At 36.4% G+C, this 22,013-nt stretch overlaps 1 protein-coding gene across 3 annotated transcripts in view; it reads right to left on the bottom strand.

Annotated features, from left to right (window-relative positions):
- Window positions 1-8,451: 8,451 nt before the first annotated feature.
- LOC143234540 (octopamine receptor beta-1R-like) overlaps window positions 8,452-22,013 on the bottom strand; it is a 32,407-nt gene continuing 18,845 nt past the window's right edge. For 2 of the 3 annotated variants that reach the window (XR_013018700.1, XR_013018701.1), the window contains exons 2-5: window positions 15,636-16,590; window positions 12,548-12,671; window positions 10,257-10,335; window positions 8,452-9,313 (exon numbers count right to left, since the gene is read on the bottom strand). Coding sequence is in view for 1 of the 3 variants with exons in the window: in XM_076471972.1 (XP_076328087.1) it covers window positions 9,294-9,313; window positions 12,548-12,671; window positions 15,636-16,502 (1,011 nt within the window). In the remaining 2 variants the exon portion in view is untranslated. The remainder of the gene's footprint in view (window positions 9,314-10,256; window positions 10,336-12,547; window positions 12,672-15,635; window positions 16,591-22,013) is intronic. The other variant, XM_076471972.1, reaches the window with a different exon arrangement.

Genomic DNA, 22,013 nt, shown 5'->3' with positions numbered 1-22,013 from the left:
AAGCTATACGTTTCAATATTTTCGCATAGTGAACATTCTGCTTTTAATAATTAAACATTTCTATATTGTTACAACCCTTTGTGATTAGGATATGAGATTCACCCATGAGAAGCTTAATGTACGCTTAAAAATTAGCAAGATTGTCGTTATTACAATACACTTATGATTAATCGACTTACGGTTAGGCTTACGATCTTGACCAAAATTTTAATTAAGGCCCACGACTCTGTCTAATTAAGATTTTAAATCAACCTACGGTTAGTTATTATGAGAAACTTCACTTATAAATAATGAAAAGTAAAACAAGAAAAATGACGTATTGCCTAAGTCATTTATTTTTGTTAGGCACCTGTGAAAATGTATTATTTTTTATGTTTGTTTAAAATATTTGAACTTACAGAAGGTAAAACAATTGCACACCTTTATTTACGGCGAAGTAACGCCGATCAAAGGTGGCGTTTTCTGAGATCCTAGTCGACGATGGAATAGCGGTAAGTTTATGGACTTACAACTTTAATATTGGGGTTCTGATTCAGTGCGGTAAACACAGCAGATAGCCAAATGTGGCTTTACTTTAAAATAACTAACTGAGACCTCTACAAGAAAAAATAAAAGTGAAGCTACCATGCCACCATATTGGAAACTGAAAATCGCGTGACATGGACCTTTGCTGAAAGAGAAAAGGGTTTAAATATCTCTCTTTTTTTTTTCAAAAATGGAGGGGAGGAAAGTTAATTGTGTAAAATGTAAGTTTATCTAACAATATGTTATTTGTTTTCTTTTTTTATTCGTGAATTTATTTATTAACTAGTCCGTATGATATAAAGAAAACCATGGAAAACGTTTGAGATACCCAACATCGCCGCCAGTACGTTTTTACAGATATGAAACTCAATAAAGGGTTTGAGTGATCAGTTGAACAGAGAAGTGATGATTGCACGAAGTAACACAATAAACCAATCTTATCATGTGTATGCAACGTTTCACAAACTTTTCAGGCTCATTTACCACTTTTTGTTTAATTTTTAAAAATTTAAAAACTCAGGCCTAGTTTTTAAAAAAGATAATAAACCGAGTAACAAAAATTCATATTTTTAACACTTACCAATTAATTCCAAAGATTGATTGTTTTTCCTGACACGATTGAAGAATATTTGGTATCATTTTTGTCAATTTTAATTGGAAGAAACTACTAGCGAGTCCATGTAGGTAGAGAGTGAGTCTGTACGTGAGAATAGTAACGTGTATGCACGTGGAAAGTTCAAATAGAGCTTATTATAAAATTTATGCTTTTTTTTTAATTTTAATCGTCTCGTGTACAACCGACACCAACTTCGCGTGCCACGGTTTGAAAATCCCTGTTATAGAATTGGGTCTAAGATGAAATAAGTAGAAAATACGTAGGATATCTATCAGTAAAAAATCGTGAAACACATGTGACCCGTTCTGAAGTAACACGGGGAAGAGACTTTAAATCACTACAAAAGAGTCAGATACTGTAACTGAAATGCGATTGTTTGTTTGTTTGTTTTAATTTCGCGCAAAGCTATTCGAGGGCTACCTGCACTAGCCGTTCCTAATTTAGCAGTGTAAGGGTAGAGGGAAGTCAGCTAGTCATCACCACCCACCGCCAACTCTTGGGCTACTCTTTTACCAACGAATAGTGGGAATGACCGTCACATTATAACGCCCCCACAGCTGAAAAGGCGAGTATGTTTGGTGCGACCGGGATTCGAACCCACCACCCTCAGATTACGAGTCCTGAAATACGACTTACACTGAATAAAATGCCTAGAACCTGATATTAAATAATCATCTTAAATGTTATTTTAGGACTAACATTTTTTTTTCATTTTTACTCCAAGATACAGTGATATTTACTGTTATTGTTTTTTATGATTTAGTTTTTCATACATTAGCCAGTTGTATTTTTTTTCTGGAACATTCTTTTAGACTCATTCATTCTCGCCATTTTGTCGTTTGTTTCTTGTGTTTTAGCTGCGGTTCTGTTACAATATCCGAAGTGACTTTATAGGTGCGAAGTATGTTAAAAAAATGTGATCAAACAGCAGAACGAATGTGAGCATTTTTTATTCTCTCTATGCTAGAAATTAGACAAGGTTATGTAGTTGAAACTATCGAGAAACTTAATAAGAAAATCAACTGGAAAGAGTTTTTTGAAATAATCAGTTATTTATACGGTGGACATTTTAATAATTCATTCACAAACGTTGAGTGAATGTGATATGAAAGCATATAATATGTTTGTACTTATTTTTATTAATACTGGAATTTTAGGTTATTTTAGTCGGTTTCTATGTAATTTTGACACAAATACAAAGGAAAAACCAAGAAATTGTCTCCTTTTATTTGTCTTTGTTGTTTTGTAGCAAATAGTATCTACTTTACCCGTAGGGATATTGCTGAAGCTTCACATATTGTGTAAACAGGTCTTAGACAGCAATATCCTTCACTGGCCGAGTAGATGACATCCAGAGACTACAGCACTTTCTGTTACATGGTAACTCGTATTGTGACTAAAACTGATGTTACATTTATTACAGATATGTCTCGTGAGAATAAAAGTGTATTTTTTTGTTTCGTGATTAACAAAGATATGTGTCACTATCCGTCACGTGTCCAGTGTGTTTATTCTTGTAGCTCAAGTCTGTCATTTAGTTAAATTGAGGCCCGTTCTAGAACTGAATATTTTATCAACGATCTAGACCCATGACGATCAAATTAATTCTGAGTTGCGTTCGACTCGTAATCTGAGGATTGCGGGTTCGAATCCACGTCGCGCCAAACATGCTCGCTCTTTCAGCCGTGGGGGCGTTATAAAGTGATGATCAATGCCACTATTCGTTGGCAAAAGAGTAGCCCAAGAGTTGGCGCTGGGTGGTGATGACTAGCTGCCAAATTCCAAAAAAAACCAAACAATTCTGAGTTAATATTGTCACACCTCACTAAAACTAGCCAGATCTCGTTTCTTGAGTGGCCTCACACCGCTAACAAGCTCATATCTTATCCATGATGATACTTAACGTCCTAAGTAATTTACTGATGTTGAACTGTTTGTAATGTTCGAATCTATAAACGTTCTTGTCAAATTCGGTAGTTTTCCGATTAATAGATGATTATCACAGTTATAGCTTCCTAGGCCTATAGCGTACCGACTGTAGCTGTCCAATGATACTCTCCTCTGCCTCACTTCTGGCTTCTTTTGATACAAATCACGCGAGACTCTCGAAGCTTCACCAAAGCTCGCGACAATAGTGTCGATTACTAGTATTACATACGCATCTAGTATATTGTTGATTTTTACACACACGAGCGTTCAACAAATTTTGGAAACATAAAGGACTTGTGCAATACGCAATGTACGTTACAGGCAAAAAAGAAAACTACACAGAAACAAGCGTAGACACTAAAATAAACTTATAACGGTAAATCCATTATAGCCTAATGTTAATTTATGTAATTTAAAACAACAGTACATGTATTTGATAAAAACTCTTCTGTTGATTAATGTGGTGTATTTAGGTAGGAGTTAGAGGGGGCTCAGTCCCAGAGCTCATAGATAACTTTATTCTCAATAAAATTACATGGGATGCAGGGCTCACAACAATTATTAGTACCTGGGCCCACACAATCTTAAGTCCGCCACTGATGTGAGGGTATGAACTCTGGGCCCACACAATCTTAAGTCCGCCACTGATGTGAGCATATGAACTCTGGGCCCACACAACCTTAAGTCCGCCACTGATGTGAGGGTATGAACTCTGGGCCCAAACAATTTTAAGTCTCCCACTGATGTGAGTATATGAACTCGATATTCCGGCGTTTTTTGTTTTTTTTTACCAATAAATTAATTTATTCTGAAGAGTACTTGAAATGCATGGTGACACAAGACAACAAATTACCCAGGCCGGTAATGACTTTATTGTAATGAAATGTTTATATGTTCCACAGCACTTCCTGTCTGATGAATCATGTTTCAAAGTACTTCCTGTCTGATGAATCCGAAAAGTATATCCATTTATTTTTCATCACCTACAGATTTTCCTGCAAAACTCATTTGCACTTTTACATAAGTAAATCATTTTTATTGAAATCGGGTCATACTTTGTTGTGCTTAAAATATTGACAACCACTGGCTATAGATTTTTCTAGATCAATCGCGACGTTAGAGTCTTATCGGTCGTTCTAGAATAGACGAGAAACACACCGCTAGTATATAAACGGTTAACAGGCCACATGACGTGTAACTTCTGGATAGTATTTGTTTGTTCATGAAGTTTACCATTAATTTTGCTTCACAATATTATATATTCGCCACTATGGAAACACGAAGTTGTGTTAATAATCAAACATATGATGTTATATTTATGGTAAAATATGTTGCAAACTTAACCTAGGTAAGAGTTTCCTTCTAGATTTGAGGAGAATTCTTACGTGATAGAAAAAAAAAAAAAAAAAGGATATTATTTTCAAAATCTGCGTAGCTGAATTATGGAAAATATGTTATTAAAACCAAAACAACTTTTATGAAGTTTAAACATGTAGACCTGTACATGAAGACTTTTACAAAGGTATAAGGCCCGGCATGGCCAAGGGTATTAAGGCGTGCGACGCGTAATCTGAGGGTCGCGGGTTCGTATCCCCGTCGCGCCAAACATGCTCGCCCCTTCAGCCGTTGGGGCGTTATAATGTGACAGTCAATCCCACTATTCGTTGGTAAAAGAGTAGCCCAAGAGTTGGCGGTGGGTGGTGATGACTAGCTGCCTTTCCTCTAGTCTTACACTACTAAATTAGGAACGGCTAGTGCAGATAGCCCTGGTGTAGCTTTGTGCGAAATTCAAAACAAACAAACAAAGGTATGGCACAGTAATATTGTTTAAATGTTTATTTTTCTTTTCAGAACGGATATTTGTAATTTTCAGTTCGTTTTTTGTTGTTAAAAGAAACACCTTTTCCAATTCAGTTTTCTTCTCGTGTTGTTGATCTGTTCTTAAAATATATTTGGTCAGCTGTTCGCAGCTAATTCTTCGGTAATTAGTGATGTCGAGAAAACCCACTTGTACAGAAAAATATATGTGTGAAAACGGCTCGTTTGGGTTGAAAAAATATTTTACGTAGAGGAGTGAACAACGTTTCGACCTTCTTCGGTCATCGTCAGGTTTACAAAGAAAGGAAGAGGTAACTGACCGGAAGCTGATCACATGTTTGAAAGGGGTTGTGTAACTGAGTCTCGGAATGTAGAGGGCGTGCTTAGATGTTTGAATATATAATTTTATATTATTATTATTATTTATTATATTATTTTTAATATAAGTATAAAGGTGTTCCTTTGAATTGGTTTATTTTGGGTTTAAGTTGTTGTATCAGTAAAGCTTCTTTTATTTTGCGTTTGTTTATTTATTTAGTATTTGAGTGTTTTCTATGGTTATGTCGTGTTATATCTCTCCACTGGTACCTGCTTTATCCATCACGTTATAACATTTCTCGCTTCCTATATTGGTGCGTCTGTACTGTAGTAACGCGTTCTGTCGTTGGCCGGGTTCTTTTGGATTATTTTTTTAAAATAATACCAAGTCCAGTCCCCATAAAGATATTAACTTAATTTGTTTCTTCAATTGTTCGCTGATTACTTGTACTTATAGTGACGTACATACCCACATGCAGACATGGCTACGTGGTTAAGTCACTCGACTCGTAATCCGAGGGTCGCAGGTTTTTAATCTTCTGTTTAAAAGGATGAGGTAAAGTTAGTGGCGACCTTGACCTGAGGATAGTTGCAAGTGTGTCAACGTAAACACTTCTGTGAGTCGTCACTTCGTGTTTGTTGTGTTTAAATTGTACATACATCTGTCTTCACTACTGCATAGGATTATTTGTTTTAGAGAACAAAGCTACTCTCTGGGCTATCCTGTCCATTGCGAGGAATCGAGCCCCATATTTTAGCGTTGTAAGTCTGTAAAATTATTGCTGAACTACTGCGGGACATTACATATAGAATTGATAAAAATCATAAAACCATTGTCTTCGCAATACTGTGACTGAATTATAAGTGTACTAGAAATACTGTAAAAATAAAATAAATAAATGTATACAGAAATACCTACATACACATAGTATCGATACTGGAAACGATACTCGCCCGGGCGTGGCTGGTAACTTGTTCACTCAGATTAAGAATCACATAATTCACGGCGCATGTCCGATTGTCACAAAACAATGCGTCGTCGTAACCCTATGTTATATCTTCACACGGAAGTTCGGAAACAAAGTAAAGATTTAATACTGCATTCAAGTACACATATTTGTGGGTACTGTACGCGCACCATCTGACGGGGAAAAGAGGAAATGTGATAACAAATAAGCTCAAGTTATGTTAAAGGTGATTTGTTTTTCATTGAGGTTTTCGAAAAAGCTGTTCTATGAACAATTTGATATTGCAGAGTTTTGTATAAATGTAGGCTAAGATTTTTCAACAGTAGGTGTCTGTGATTTGTTAGAGATAAATCCGAACAATAAACGGACAGAACAAACACAAACCACTTGTTTTAATGTAATATATATGTATATTCCAAACAAGTCAAACGTAAATACAGAAATTATTTACACTATAGGATATCGCTGTTGTATCTAAAACTTTAAATAACTCTTTTTTATTCTTGTCAAAAGTCCACTCAAGCTGTTTCAATTGCTTTAGAGTCTGATTAACAAGATAACCCGGTTTTTATACTGTGTTGCTCACTGTACAATCTGTCATAGGTTCACTTACGTCACCCTTTGACAAAACATATTATTCTCCTTATATCTCACTTTCAAATATTCATCATTATGGTAAATCATACGCCAGTTATCTTCACGTTTTCTTTCGCTGACTAATTTTCTGATTGAACTGCACTTGACTTCTACTACACTTCGCTTGATATGCGCTCACTTGAGCGCCTATGTTTTATATGTTGCCCAACTGTGACCTCGAACTTTCAGTAAAATACGCGAGTAGCGCTGTAAGTTAACAATACTCACTTAAGATAAAGAGAACATCATTGAAGACCCAAGTAACATGACGCCAACAATATTAGTAAAGCTTTATAAAATAATGTAATTGTAAACACAACGTACGACTCGTACAGAGTTACGTAACCACAACTAATACTTTTACAACAATCCACACTTCATACTTGTCTTAAAAACTAAAAAAAATCATTAAATATCAAGTCACAAGTATATTAAACAACAATTATCAAACAAAACAGTCTTGTATATCAAACACATATAAAACCTTAACAAGCCTGAACCGAATATTTCTAAAATACAACCTTGCGCATAAAACTTAATTATATATATATTTTTTTTATGATCTTGTAAACTAGACAGTTCTATAAATTGTCTTAATTTCTTATTAAAGCACAATGTCATATTTCTTTAACCATAGGCAGCGGTAATTGTAGAGATGGTCGTGTGGGTCACCTTCATTTGCTATGTTAACCGTGACCACTTAATTCAAAATGGAATACACAGGCGTCTGTTTTTTGTTTAAGGGTCACTCTTCTGCATGGCCAAACATGACAAGGATGGCGTAGCTGGGTTAACCCCAGCGAACCCGCGACCCTTAGATTACGAGTCGCATGCCTTAACACGCTTGGCCATGCCGGGTCAGTAGCAGTGTAAGACTAAAGGGAAGGCAAATAGTCATCACCACCCACCGTCAACGCTTAGGATATTATTTTACAGACGAATAGTGAAATTGAACGAAACATTGTAACGCCCTTTAAGCCTCAGAAACAAAGAAGATATTTAATTACCGAAGAACTAACTTCGATTCTCTACAGATTATATTTAGTTTCCACAGCCTATAGCTGACATCAAAACGAGAGACTTGAAGAATTAGTTCATGACTGATATTTAGTCTTACTAATATAAAAATGAAGAAACTGCTGTGGCTTGAAGAAACTGTTCTATTTAAACGTTTTAAACATGTAAAAGTAAACTGTTTACTTTCACGTGCACAAAATGTGTCAACATTAGTTAACTAAACGTGATTATAAATAACATAAATAATGCCACCTGTACCAAGAGATGTCTGGTTGTAACAATGTTATGTGTATTATGAATTGTTTGGTGGCCAAGTGTGCAAAAAAATGGCCGGTGGTAACAATGCCATGTGTGAAAGATGTCTGTAGGTAACAGTATCATGTGTCAAAGATGTCTGACATTAAGTGACAATGTCATGTATTAAAGATGTCTGACGTTAACTGACAATGTCATGTATTAAAGATGTCTGACGTTAAGTGACAATGCCATGTATGAAAAGAGATATATCATAGTACCGACTGTCTGTGGTAACAATGTGTACCGAGAAGTGTGTGGTGATAACAGTGTCAAGTGTGGTAGCAATGTTAGGTATAAAAACAGATGTTTCGTGTTATACTCCATACATTTTTTGAAGGACTGGAAAACAGTTTTTTTATTTAGAAAATATCCAGTCTCTGCAGGTTACAGCTGTAATCCAAAAGATTATATAAATGAAATGTTTTAGTATTAAAATAAAATAAATTAACTCCGCTCAAATGAAAATCTGCTCTTAAATCACATTGACTAGTAGCAGGATAATGCATCCAGCTGTGCCATCTATTGGTGTAAAACAGAAACACCTGAGGGAAACTTAAACTCAGACATTTTAATGGTTAGAGCCATAATCTGTCTTTGTTTAAGGTTTTCTGGCCGCAGATTAGCCATGAATTTCGAAGCTGACGAACTGGGTTCTAATACTTTCGACATCACAACAAATGTGGGACTGTGTTACAATCGTTCCTTTAACGTGAATGATAGTATACAATAGGCTGCCCACTGGTTGGCTGGTCAGTTGTTCAAAATAAGAACCAGCAGCAGATAGCCTTAGCAAAATCCTACAAAATGAAATTTTTCTAGATCCGGCATCGCTTCATCTTTTTAATATTCATCTCTGGGGAACAAAATATTTGTTTCAAATTAATCGCGTTTTGAATTCTGTATTCGTCTCACTAAGCCTCGTCCTTAACCAATATCTATGCTTCCCTCTTGTCTTTCCTCAACAAAAGGTTTAAGAGGTAACGAGAAGCGCTGACGGTTTCCATATTCCACTTGGAACTCGGACACAACTGTGGTTTTCGCCACAGTATCTTCGTGGAAAGTCCAGTGGCATCTCGACGGTAGGCTGCTCTGATGATCTCTTCTTAGGAATGAAAGTTTAAGTAAGATTTCGTTCCTTCCCTAGCGATCGGTTGACTCGGTAAGGGACTCTAATGATGTTCTGTTCCCTCTGAAAGCCAGAAACAATACTATTAGTTTATAATTATGAGAAGGTCGTTTTAAAAAAACTTATTAATTAGTATGTCGAGTTAGCTACACTGATGGTTAGATCTATTTTTGGTTTTTCTCAAAGTATAAAACTTGTTCTGACTGAAGTTGTTACACTCCTGTGTCTCGGTGGTATTTATTATGATAACACTGTTAGAAACCGGGTTTCGATATCCAAGATGGGCATAGCACAGATAGTCCATTATATAACTTTGTGCTTTGTTCCAAACAAACAAATTCAGTTCTTATTACCAGATGTCGCTTGCCAGTGAATGTATCTCGCGAGCCGGTGTGTTCACTTGAAGTGTCTTTGATAATTATTCGTGTTTTCACTGAAAATACCAATAATTGTAACTAATTCGATTGAAACATTGTGTGGTATTGTTGTCTTTCGTTGTGGGGTATTGTTATCTTTCGTTGTGTGGTATTGTTGTCTTTTGGTGTAGGGTATTGTTATATTTGGTTATGTGGTATTATTGTCTTTCATTCTTTATTTTATTCGTCTTTTGTTTGTCGTGTTATTACGTTGTTTTCAGTGAATGTTTGTGTGTAAGAGACAGGACTACACTGCTTGCTTGTTTGTTTGGTTTCTGAATTTCGCACAAAGCTACACGAGGGCTATCTGCGCTATCCGTCCCTAATTTAGCAGTGTAAGACTAGAGGGAAGGCAGCTAGTCATCACCACCCACCGCCAACTCTTGAGCTACTCTTTTACCAACGAATAGTGGGATTGACCGTCACATTATAACGCCCCTACGCTTGAAAAGGCGAGCATGTTTGGAGTGACGGGTATTCAAACACACGACCCTCAGACTACGAGTGGAGTGCCTTAACCACCTGGCCATGCCGGGCCACTGCTTGTCACGCCGTACAGTAGTTTGAATTACTAGAAAAAGGTAACTTACGATAATGTGTAAGTGATTCGGTCCTTTAGTTCAGTTAGTATAGCATTCGGTTATAGTGCAACAGGTCTCGAGTTCAAACCTGTAACGGACAAAAAATGAATATGTATGTATATATTAGTGAAAATAAACAGACTTTAATTAACTTAAATAATTAAAATCAAAAGGAAGGAGTACGTTAAAAACAGCAATCCAAACCTCTAATTAATTACATTAATATATATATATACACACACACACTATAGGGGATGGAAGTTATGTAAATTCATGATTAATTAAAGGTTAGCTTAAGCTTCCCTCATACGTAATTGTAAAAAAAAAAAACACTAAGACTTCCATAAAAGCTGCGAAACACAAAAGGTGAAACCCTAAATTTGCATGTATCCCCGCAGAAACCCTCATATCATATTTAACAAAGATCTCTTAGCGGGGATGAAGTAACGGTTAAAAGAATAAAAAAAAAAACGCCCATTAACACCCCAAAACTTAAGATCGTTATACACGGACCTAATGAACCTCCTTTTACCAGTCTTGGTGAAGATCCATCTACACCTCGCGAATTAGTTACATGGACATACAACAGACAGTACTGTTATATCTACATGATAATATACAACAGCTATATTTACATAAACATATATTTTGGAAGTGAAAAAAAGGTACGAAACTGTTGTGTGCATAGATATTCACAATTTGATGTCTGGAAACCCTATCAATTACCTTGTGTAAAGATGTATTCTAAATAAATAATCACAATTTTGCCGCTAGGTGTACGTAAATAAAGCTTTCATATAATGTAAATCGTCCCAATCTGGTATTGGACCAGTGTTTAAAATAATAAAGGGAAAAATTAAATATACGTTTCGGGGTCACAAAATTGAGAATATAAAGTGGTAATGACTCGTGGGAGAAAAGACAAAAGATAGTTTAGTTAGACTGTTGGGGCAAAATAGTTCTAATACACTATTTTTATACACCACCGATTTTTGACTCCAAAATGGCTAAATTAAGAAAAACGTCTACTGTTTACGTGGTTTTTATATCTGACTTTAGGCTTGTTGGTTTCAACTTTTCTTCTTTCATTGTACAGCCCAAGTGATGTGTTTTGAAACTTAACACAAGACCATCTTGGGCAGTGACTTGTGGGAAAGAAAAGAAAACCTAATGTGTTAGTTTTAATGGCTTTTGAATCCGAAATGGGCAAATTAAAAATAATGCAAAAAAAAATAAATTTTTGCAGTTCACGTCATTTGATCACATATTTATTATGATTACCATACTGACCCGAATTTAAGGCGACCTTATTTTTTAAATACCAGAAATTTTTTTCTTTTTATTTTAAATGTAAACGATATTCGTTACGCTTAATCATTAATAAGACAGTGCTGTAAGATAGATAAGACAAATTCAGCAAAAAATATGGAGAAATAAACTTTTCTTTAACCATCGTTTAAGGGTATCAGCGAGTGACACAATTTTCTGGTCCAAGTTTCTTGTGATGGAAAAGACCGAGTTAGTATTACAATATATTAATACATAATTTCTAGCTTGATGCACACTTAAAACTTAAAGTGTGGCGAAACAGCAATACAACTGTCTTGATACGTTGTCAAATACGATACGGCTAATGCATCTTCACAAAATTCGACAAGCTTTCAGCAAACATTACAAGTCTTTTGTACAGAAGAAAATTTAAATTTCTAATAAAGTATTTTTGCTAAAAATTAATGATTCACTAAAGGAAGATGGGTATTGAATACATGTTGTCTTTATTTATTTTATTAAAAACATTACATGAAAAGCTAACATAAATTAACAATAATAAAATATAAATAAACTGTTTTATTTCACATCTCTTGTCAGCTACCATTTAGTTGAGCAAACACGAGAATTTGAAAAATCATTGTAAAGTGTGAAGTACTTAAATAAGACAATGTTAGTTATACTGATAATTCGTTCACTGAAATTATTCGTGAAATTCTGATTCCTCTACAACACACTGCAATACTTGATAGAATACTATACAAAAGTTGAAAAACACAACAATAAATACGACACTCGATCAACTGTGTATTACACAAAAGTTGAAAAACACAACAATAAATACGACATATTGTAACACTCGATCAACTGTGTATTACACAAAAGTTGAAAAATACAACAATAAATACGATATATTGTAACACTCGGTCAACTGTGTATTATACAAAAATAAAAAAAACACAACAATAAATACAACATATTGCAACACTTGATAAAGTGTACAACAAATTACGTCAGTAAGCAACCGTTACCTTCAGACGGCGGAACCGAAGACTGGACACACATAATTTCTTTGTATCCTTGTCTAAACGAATGGTTTTTGAACCCGTAAATGACTGGATTACAAGCAGAGTTCAGGTAACCACACCAGTACACCTAACAGTCAAAACACAAACATATTTTCAGAAACTTACTATAGATTTCGGGCGATAAAACGCATAAAATAATTATAGAACGGTAATTCGAGTAAAATATATGTATATATACTATTTAGAAATTTTATTTACATTAAAATTTTTTTACCAACCACATGCGACTTGTCTTCAATTTCAAAACGAAAATAACATGTCGAAAACCGCTAAACTGTCACCAAAAGAGAGAGAAACCAACACATAAAAGCAATCCAGTTTTCATATTACATATGCACCAAATGTTCATAACAGAAGCCTACACTTTTCAGTGTATCCTTGCTGAAATGTATTCTCGGAAAACATTTAGTTCTAAAGAAATGAATCACTCTAAATATGGCGGTCTTACACCGTTACAGTCATGTGTATCTAACAGTCTCTCTACACAATACGTTTTATTATATGTATACTGAGCAGCATTAGAAACACAACAAGTAATAAAACGAGTCGTTTCATACAGGTTGAGCAATAACGGTGCAAACACTCCTAGGTTTTAATCATGAGTATTCTCTGAAAACAGTTCAGTAGTTCAGATCATTTTAATCAGAGTGATCACGTGTCAGTATTTAAACCAGTCAAAACTTACCCATCCCTTGCTGTTGTACATAATGTGAGAGTATGGAAAAACTTTTGTATGCAGTACATACTGTTCTTTCAGCCTATAAAATACTGGGTTTAGAAGTTTAACTTCACCACAAAAAAAGATGCCACAGCTGATGCAAGAAAGCAGAGATCAGGGGGTCGGGATGCTGATACCAGCCAGGGTCGGGGTGCACTTTGTGGTGCACCTTCATGCACGTCCGTACACGGTAAGGGTGTATACAGATTGTTTAAATAAGAACAATGTTCTGGACTGGCCTCCATATTCGACCGATATGAATCCCACAGAACAATGTCATTGTTCTGGACTGGTCTCCATATTCAACCGATATGAATCCCACAGAACAATGTCATTGTTCTGGACTGGCCTCCATATTCACTCGATATGAATCCCATAGAACAATGTCATTGTTCTGAACTGGTCTCCATATTCACCCGATATGAATCCCACAGAACAGTGTCATTGTTCTGGACTGGTCTCCATATTCACCCGATATGAATCCCACAGAACAGTGTCATTGTTCTGGACTGGTCTCCATATTCACCCGATATGAATCCCACAGAACAGTGTCATTGTTCTGGACTGGTCTCCATATTCACCCGATATGAATCCCACAGAACAGTGTCATTGTTCTGGACTGGTCTCCATATTCACCCGATATGAATCCCACAGAACAATGTCATTGTTCTGGACTGGTCTCCATATTCACCCGATATGAATCCCACAGAACAGTGTCATTGTTCTGGACTGGTCTCCATATTCACCCGATATGAATCCCACAGAACAGTGTCATTGTTCTGGACTGGTCTCCATATTCACCCGATATGAATCCCACAGAACAATGTCATTGTTTTGGACTGGCTTCCATATTCACCCGATATGAATTCCATTGAGCATCTTGGGATATTCTGGATCAGCGCATCCGTCATCAGGATCCTGACCCCAGTTCTCTCGCTGAACTATGTGCAGTACTTCTAGATGAGTGGGACATCATCCCCCAGAGACAGATTGACAATCTGGTAACATCCATGTCACCAGGATCCAGGCTCTTCTGGAGGCAAATGGAGGACATACCTGTTATCAGTGTTCCTGACATTGAAATCCTGATTAAACTGTTTGTATGCAGTTTCTAACCAAATTTGAACACTGTGTAGAGCAAAGACATGATGGTTTCATGATATGTACATTCAAAACTTATGTTTAACCTAGCATATTAAAATTATTTAACCGTATATACGTTGTTGCATTTTTAACGCTTCTCAGTATGATTGGTCACCGTAACCTTATAGATTGGTTGTGTTCTGAAACGATGCTTTATATAGACAAATTTATATTTTTCTTATGACGATGCTCTTTGAAAGTAACTGTTGTACGAAACCATATTCTTCCAAAATTTGTGGCGCAGATAGCTTAGTTGTTTTGCGTCATAAAACGCCAAACAAACAACCAAAAATATATATGAGAGAGCAAACACAAGTACATTTTTATACATAAAATATATACATGGAGTATCGTAATAATGACGTCAGTACACTTAACGTGAATAATATGATAGTTTAACATCAACACGCGATGTCAAAGATGTTTTAATTACTGAACAACCCATAAGAGAAAGATGGTATAACACTGTATACAATAGTCGACTCGTCAGGCCCGCTGTTTAACAATCTAATCAAAAATCTGTATGTAAGGTCTGTTGAATTACTGGGTATCTAAATACTTTATATCTAAGGCCTGTTGGATTATCGAGTACCTAACAGTTCACATGCAAGGCCTGTTGGGTTACTGTATATCTAACAGTTTACAAGCAAGAGCTGTTAAATAACTGGGTATCTAACAGTTCACATGTAAGGCCTGTTGGATTACTGTATATCTAACAGTTTACAAGCAAGAGCTGTTAAATAACTGGGTATCTAACAGTTCACATGTAAGGCCTGTTGGATTACTGTATATCTAACAGTTTACAAGCAAGAGCTGTTAAATAACTGGGTATCTAATAGTTGACATGTAAGGCCTGTTGAGTTAATGGGTAGTAATAGTTGACATGTAAGGCTTGTTGTAACCAACAGTCCTCATAAGCTCCTATTAAGACATTACAATCCAGACAATACTGCACGTGGGAAACCTTGCTACCACATTTTAAGTCTTGGAAGTCCCAGTATAATACAGATTGTACCTTAAACACTGTGTAACTATATGTTATCAATTCAGGGAATTATGGGAATATTTACAGACACTGTGGGTAAGTTGACGTGACCTTTTATTTTCATTAGATACTGAATATAATTAATTTTTATAGATTGGTAAAATAGCATTAAGGATCATACTTACCAGAGGATTCACGACAAGAGGAACTAACGTCTTATCTCTGATGAAAGCCACAGTTGTGGAGTAGACAACATAAGGTGTCCAACAAATCAGAAAACAGGAAAGAACTAGGAAGAGCGTCACTGATATCCGCCTCTGTTGGCGTATGGTGTCCTGAAGAGAGACGTTGGATGTCTCTCGTATCCTGTGCATATGATTATCAATTTCTTTGAAAATTCTGGAGTAGCAGAAGATCATAACCACCAGGGGAACAATGTAGTTAGAAACAGTAATCAGAATGGAGTGTGAGTGGTCAATCCAGTCATCGGGAAGACTAGGGCCACACTGTGAAGAACCCTTTTTGAAGACGATTTTATTCCAGCCCAATAAAGGAAAAGTGGCACACATAGCAGCCCAACACCAAGCTGCACCTATCATCAAAAGGACCTTCTGGTGCGTCAACACTCGTCTAAAAGGATGAGCGATAGAAATATACTTGTGTATGCTAATGTACATCAAGGTGTGGATGGAACAGATGAAAAACAAAGCCATGGTGAATCCATTCAGCTGACAGAAGAAATCTCCCAAAATCCAGTCTCCGTGGATCAAGGTCACTAAGGAGATTGGCATATCGATGACTGCAGTCAACATATCGGCCACAGCTAAGTTCACGATGAACATGTTAGTTCTAGTCCGCATTCCCTTATGTCGAACCACAGTTACGATGACCATAATATTCCCCAAGACAGACAAGATGATAAAGATGGCAATCACTAGACATAAGGGCACGACAGCAGCATGTCCGTGGTAATAATATGTATTCCCGGGTAGGTTGCTGGTTAAATTATATTCATTCTGTTCCTCAACCATGAGTGAGAACGTGGTAGACATCACATCTAACAACTTCCAGAAGACAGCTCACGTAGTCAACCTGAAGATGACCTCCTAATTAACATTCTTCACCATCCGAATGGATTTCCTGTAAGATGTATCATAATAAACACAAATGACATAGAAATATGTGTATATATTATACATAATTGGTTTACGAAGTACCCAAGTTTCGATATGTCGCTGAAGCTCTTAAGCTACGTTACTGCCTCCAAATACAGGCTTAGTGCGTCATACAGTAGTGTGCAAACGAGTTAGGAGAAGAGAATATTTTGTCATTCTTTCTATTTTATGAGGCTAATTCTTGCATACCATTACAGAATGTAAACTACCACCATGGTAATATTTCACTGATTCCTGTTGACAACTGAATGAACCAGGATGGGAATACCGATCATTCTTTAGAATTCTCATATACCTGTACCATGTCATAAGGGTTGTGCCTGTACCATGTCATAAGGGTTGTACCTGTACCATGTCATAAGGGTTGTGCCTGTGCCATGTCATAAGGGTTGTGCCTGTACCATGTCATGATGGTTGTACCTGTACCATGTCATAAGGGTTGTACCTGTACCATGTCATAAGGGTTGTGCTTGAATGAACATTCTGATCAAATTTAGGATTTGAATAAGTTTTCATGACGCCCCATGCAGTGTCTTAACTACACAGAGAGAAACTGGCATATGGTAAAGGTATATGCTAAAACAAATCAGTTTTATAGCACTGCACAACTAAAACTTAATTTAAAACAAACAGTCAGTGTTTAACAATATATACTCAGTTCTGTTGTCATACCAGGGACCAAAAAGCAAAGAGAATTGTCATTATAGAAGAGTTCGTATAAACGTTTCACGTGATGCTGGTTGGACTCTCTGACAAACTGCTGCACACTTGAAACGCTCCCCAAATACTGTCATGTACACCCTGGATCACGAGACCGGTAAATCTGAAAATAGGAAAGCAAGAGACAGAACACCTAAACTTAATGATACTGATGTTAAGTAGTTTTGTTTCTACAGCCTTCTGGAGTCTAAGTGTTTGTTTTTGAATTTGGCGTAAAGCTACACAAGAACTATCTGCGCTAGCCGTCCCTAATGTAGCTGTGTAAGACTAGAAGGAAGGCAGCTAATCATCACCACCCACCGCCAACTCTTGGGTTACTCTTTTATTAACGAATGGTGGAATTTACGATCACTTTATAACGCCCCCACGGTTGAAAAGGCGAGCATGTTTGGTGTGATGGAGATTCGAACCCGCGACCCTCAGATTACAAATTGAGCGCCCTAACCACCTGTCTATATCAGACCTCAAAATTAATGGACCAGCCCAAGTAACATCAGATACTGATCCGTCATAGTCAGTGATGTCGAGAAAACCCACTTGTAGAGAAATATATATGTAAAAACGGCTCGTTTGGGTTGAGAAAATATTTTACATAGAAGAGCGAACAACGTTTCGACCTTCTTCGGTCATCGTCAGGTTCACAAAGAAAGAAAGAGGTAACTGACCGGAAGCTGAACACATGTTTTAAAGGGGTTGTGTAACTGAGTGTCGGAATGTAGAGGGCGGTGTTAGATGTTTGAATATATAATTTTATTTTATTATATTAATATAGGTATAAAGGCGTTCCTTTATATTGCTTTATTTTGGATTTAAGTTGTATAAGTAAGACTTCTTTAATTTTGCGTTTGTTTATGTTTGTTTATTTATTTAGTATTTGAGTGTTTTCCATGGTTATGTTGTGTTTATTTGACTTGCAGTGTTCGAAAACGTGTGAAGGTGACTTTTTATGTTCTTTGAATCTGGTTTCCATTTTTCTACTTTTTCTCCAATATAGAAGTCGTGGCAGTTATCACATTGTATTTTATAAATAATGTTGGTGTGGTGTTTGTCAGTGTAGTTTTTACATAGTATAGACCTCAGTTTTGTGCCTGGTTTTTGAATACATTTGGTATTAACTGGAATGTCATATTTTGTTACTAGTTTTTGCCAAATGTTGGTTATTTATCTGCTGATGTCGGGAATATATGGTATGCAGCAGTATATGGTTTCGTGATTTTTTGATTCGTGAGATATATTTACTTTTGTTGGTTAATTTTGCTTTCTGTCTGGGTGTGTGCATATAATGTTTTCTACGGTTTGTGGATGAAACTTATTGACGTTGATGAAGTATTGTTTTATTTTGTCTAATTCATCGTTAATTTTATCTGGTGAACATAGTTATATGGCTGTGTTTATTTGGTTTCTTAGTATGTTGAGTTTTTGTTTTGTTTCATGTGCTGAGTCCCAAGGAATGTATAGTCCAGTATGGGTGATTTTTCGGTGGATTTCTGTTTTGAATTGTGTGTCGGTTCTTGTAATTTTGAGGTTAAGAACTGATATTTGATTGCTTTCTTCCTGTTCACATGTGAAGTTAATATTGGGATGTATTAAAAAGTTACATAGCAGGCGACTAGTGTATTCTGCCTAATACGGATATCGCAACTCGGTTTTTAGCATTGCACGCCTGCAGATCTACGGATAAACCACGAGAGATGAAAACGTTAAGCCTCGTTAAACTAACAATCGAATGTAGTGTATTCATTACGTTCTACCCTGCTTTCACGAAGGGTGACTTTTTGCTAAGCCTTACTTTTACAGCGTTATCTCTTTAAAAATAAAAGCTAGAAGGGGCCTAATTGAGGCTTTTAAGATTGTTAAGAAATTGACATTGTTGATGCATCAACTGTTTATTCATATTTAATGTTATGAATGGTAGGACAAAAGGACATAAATAAAAATTTCAACGAGATAGAAGTCATCTTCAGCTAATAAAGGCAGCTTAACAGGGTGGATGGCCTCTGGAAGGGGTTCCCATCAGACGTTATGAATGCAGTAAGTTTTGGGAGAGTTTGATATATATTTGAGTGATAAAGGTTGGATATGAGTTATATTTTAAGGGTTTGGTTTAATTTGATGGATAAGACAGCGCCTATGCGAACCAAAAGGTTTATCACTATCCTTCAACCTCATGTTTTGTTTGTTTGTTTTTTTAAAGGCAAAACCCAGCATGGCCAGGTGGTTAAGGTACTCGACTCGTAATCTGAGGGTCACGGGTTCAAATCACCCTCACATCAAACTTGCTCGCCCTTTTACCCGTGGGGGCGTTATAATGTTACAGCCAGTCCCATTACTGACTGGTAAAAGTATCCCAAAAGTTGGCAGTGGGTGGTGATGACTAGCTACCTTCTCTCTAGTTTTATACTGCTAAATTAGGGACGGCTAGCGCAGATATCCCTCATGTAGCTTTGCACCAAATTCAAAAACAAACAAAACATCTGTTTTGGCAAATATTTCCTGTCGCATCAGCAAAAAAATACCCTGAAACCATCACACTGCCTCCCCACGCTTCATGGTAGGTGCTAGACTTTACTGACTTGACTTACAAACTGAGGGATTAACACAAAGAAGTTTATTTCAAATTAATATCAAATCTAGTGCCCCTAGTGGCGTCGTAATATGGTTGTGAGTTTGCAACGCTAGAAACTGGGTTTATTAAGTACACAGGTAATATATTTTATTAGTTTGTTATTAAGTATACAGGTAATATATTTTATTAGTTTGTTATTAAGTACACAGGTAATATATTTTATTAGTTTGTTATTAAGTACACAGGTAATATATTTTATTAGTTTGTTATTAAGTACACAGGTAATATATTTTATTAGTTTGTTATTAAGTACACAAGTGATTCATTTATTATTGTGTTGTTAAGTCCACAGGTAATAAACTCTTCAAAAAAATGAAACGCAGAAGGCAAAATCTGAGACAAATTGTTAACAAGTTTATTCCGGGTAGTTCTGTATGACATGTGTGAAACTTTGCACATTCACTGCTGAACATCCAAAGTCTGCAAAGGCGAAGTCCACGCTCACTAGTTGAAGTTTAACGTCACTCAACGTCAATAACGAGTATGCCCCCCCGTGAGCATCAATAACTGCTTGGCATCTCCTGCCCATGGAAGCGATGAGATGACGTATCGCATCCTGTGGAATGGCTGTCCACTCAGCCTGCAAAGCTGCTGCAAGCTGAGGTAGAGTCTGCGGTTGAGGTTGTCGCCGTCGCAGACGTCGGTCCAACTTGTCTCAAAGATGTTCGATGGGTTTTAAATCTGGTGATCTGGAGGGCCAGGGAAGAATGTTGATGTTGTGGTGTCTCAAGAAGACAGTGGTGAGTCGGGCTGTGTGAGGACGGGCGTTGTCATGTTGAAAAACGTCGTTGACGTTCACCATGATGGGTTGCACATGGGGCCTAAGAATCTCGTAGACGGTTGCGTACGGTCTGATCGGAAATCCTACGCAGCCCTATGTATGGTTGAAGCAGTAGACGTCGCAGTGGTGGTCCTATCCCGAAGGTGACGTAACCGGATGTAGCGATCTTTTGCGGGCGTGGTCACACGAGGTCTGCCAGATCGTGGACGGTCACGAGTTGATCCATGTTGTTGGTGACGATTCCATAGCCTTGTGATGGTGCTTGGGTGGACATTCACAGCTCTGGCAACATCTGATCGAGATTCGCCTGCTTCCAAGCGACCAATGGCGTTGTTGCGTTGTGCTTCTGTCAGTCTTGGCGTAACTGTATTGCGTGTCGGTGGCTTAACACTGAGCTATGGAAACCGAGAACCCGTCACCTTTATAGGGATTTTGCACATGTTGCACGTGCAGAACATGCAGATCTCTCAAACAAATTTATTGGACACGAATGCGTTTTGGCGAAAAATCCGATGTTTTCCTCCGTTTTCAAAGTGCACAACTTTTATTGTCATTTTGATCTGACAATCAGTGCCTTAACACGTGTAACATCACATACTCTGAGCTTGTAACGTTATTACATATATTTCTCTTTAAAATAAAAAATCCCTTTTGCGTTTCTTGTTTTGAAGAGTATATATTTTATTAGTTTGTTGTCAAGTACACAGGTATCTCGTTAATTAGTTTATTATTAAGTATACCGATAATATATTTTATTTATTAATCTGTTATAAAGCACACAGATAATTCATTTATTAGTGTATTGTTAAGTACACAGGTAACATGTTTTATTTATTAGTTTGCTGTTAAGTACATAGGTAATGTATTTTATTTATTAGTGTGTTGTTAAGTACACAGGTAATATATTATATTTATTAGTATGTTGTTAAGTACACAGATAATATATTATATTTATTAGTATGTTGTTAAGTACACAGGTAATATATTATATTTATTAGTATGTTGTTAAATACACAGGTAATATATTATATTTATTAGTGTGTTGTTAAGTACACAGGTAATATATTATATTTATTAGTGTGTTGTTAAGTACACAGGTAATATATTTATTAGTATGTTGTTAAGTACACAGGTAATTTATTATATTTATTAGTATGTTGTTAAGTACACAGGTAATTTATTATATTTATTAGTATGTTGTTAAGTACACAGGTAATATATTATATTTATTAGTATGTTGTTAAATACACAGGTAATATAT

Source organism: Tachypleus tridentatus, chromosome 12, assembly GCF_004210375.1.
Source record: "Tachypleus tridentatus isolate NWPU-2018 chromosome 12, ASM421037v1, whole genome shotgun sequence".
Taxonomy (NCBI): Eukaryota; Metazoa; Arthropoda; class Merostomata; order Xiphosura; family Limulidae; genus Tachypleus; species Tachypleus tridentatus.
This window is presented reverse-complemented; position numbering and strand designations above follow the sequence as displayed.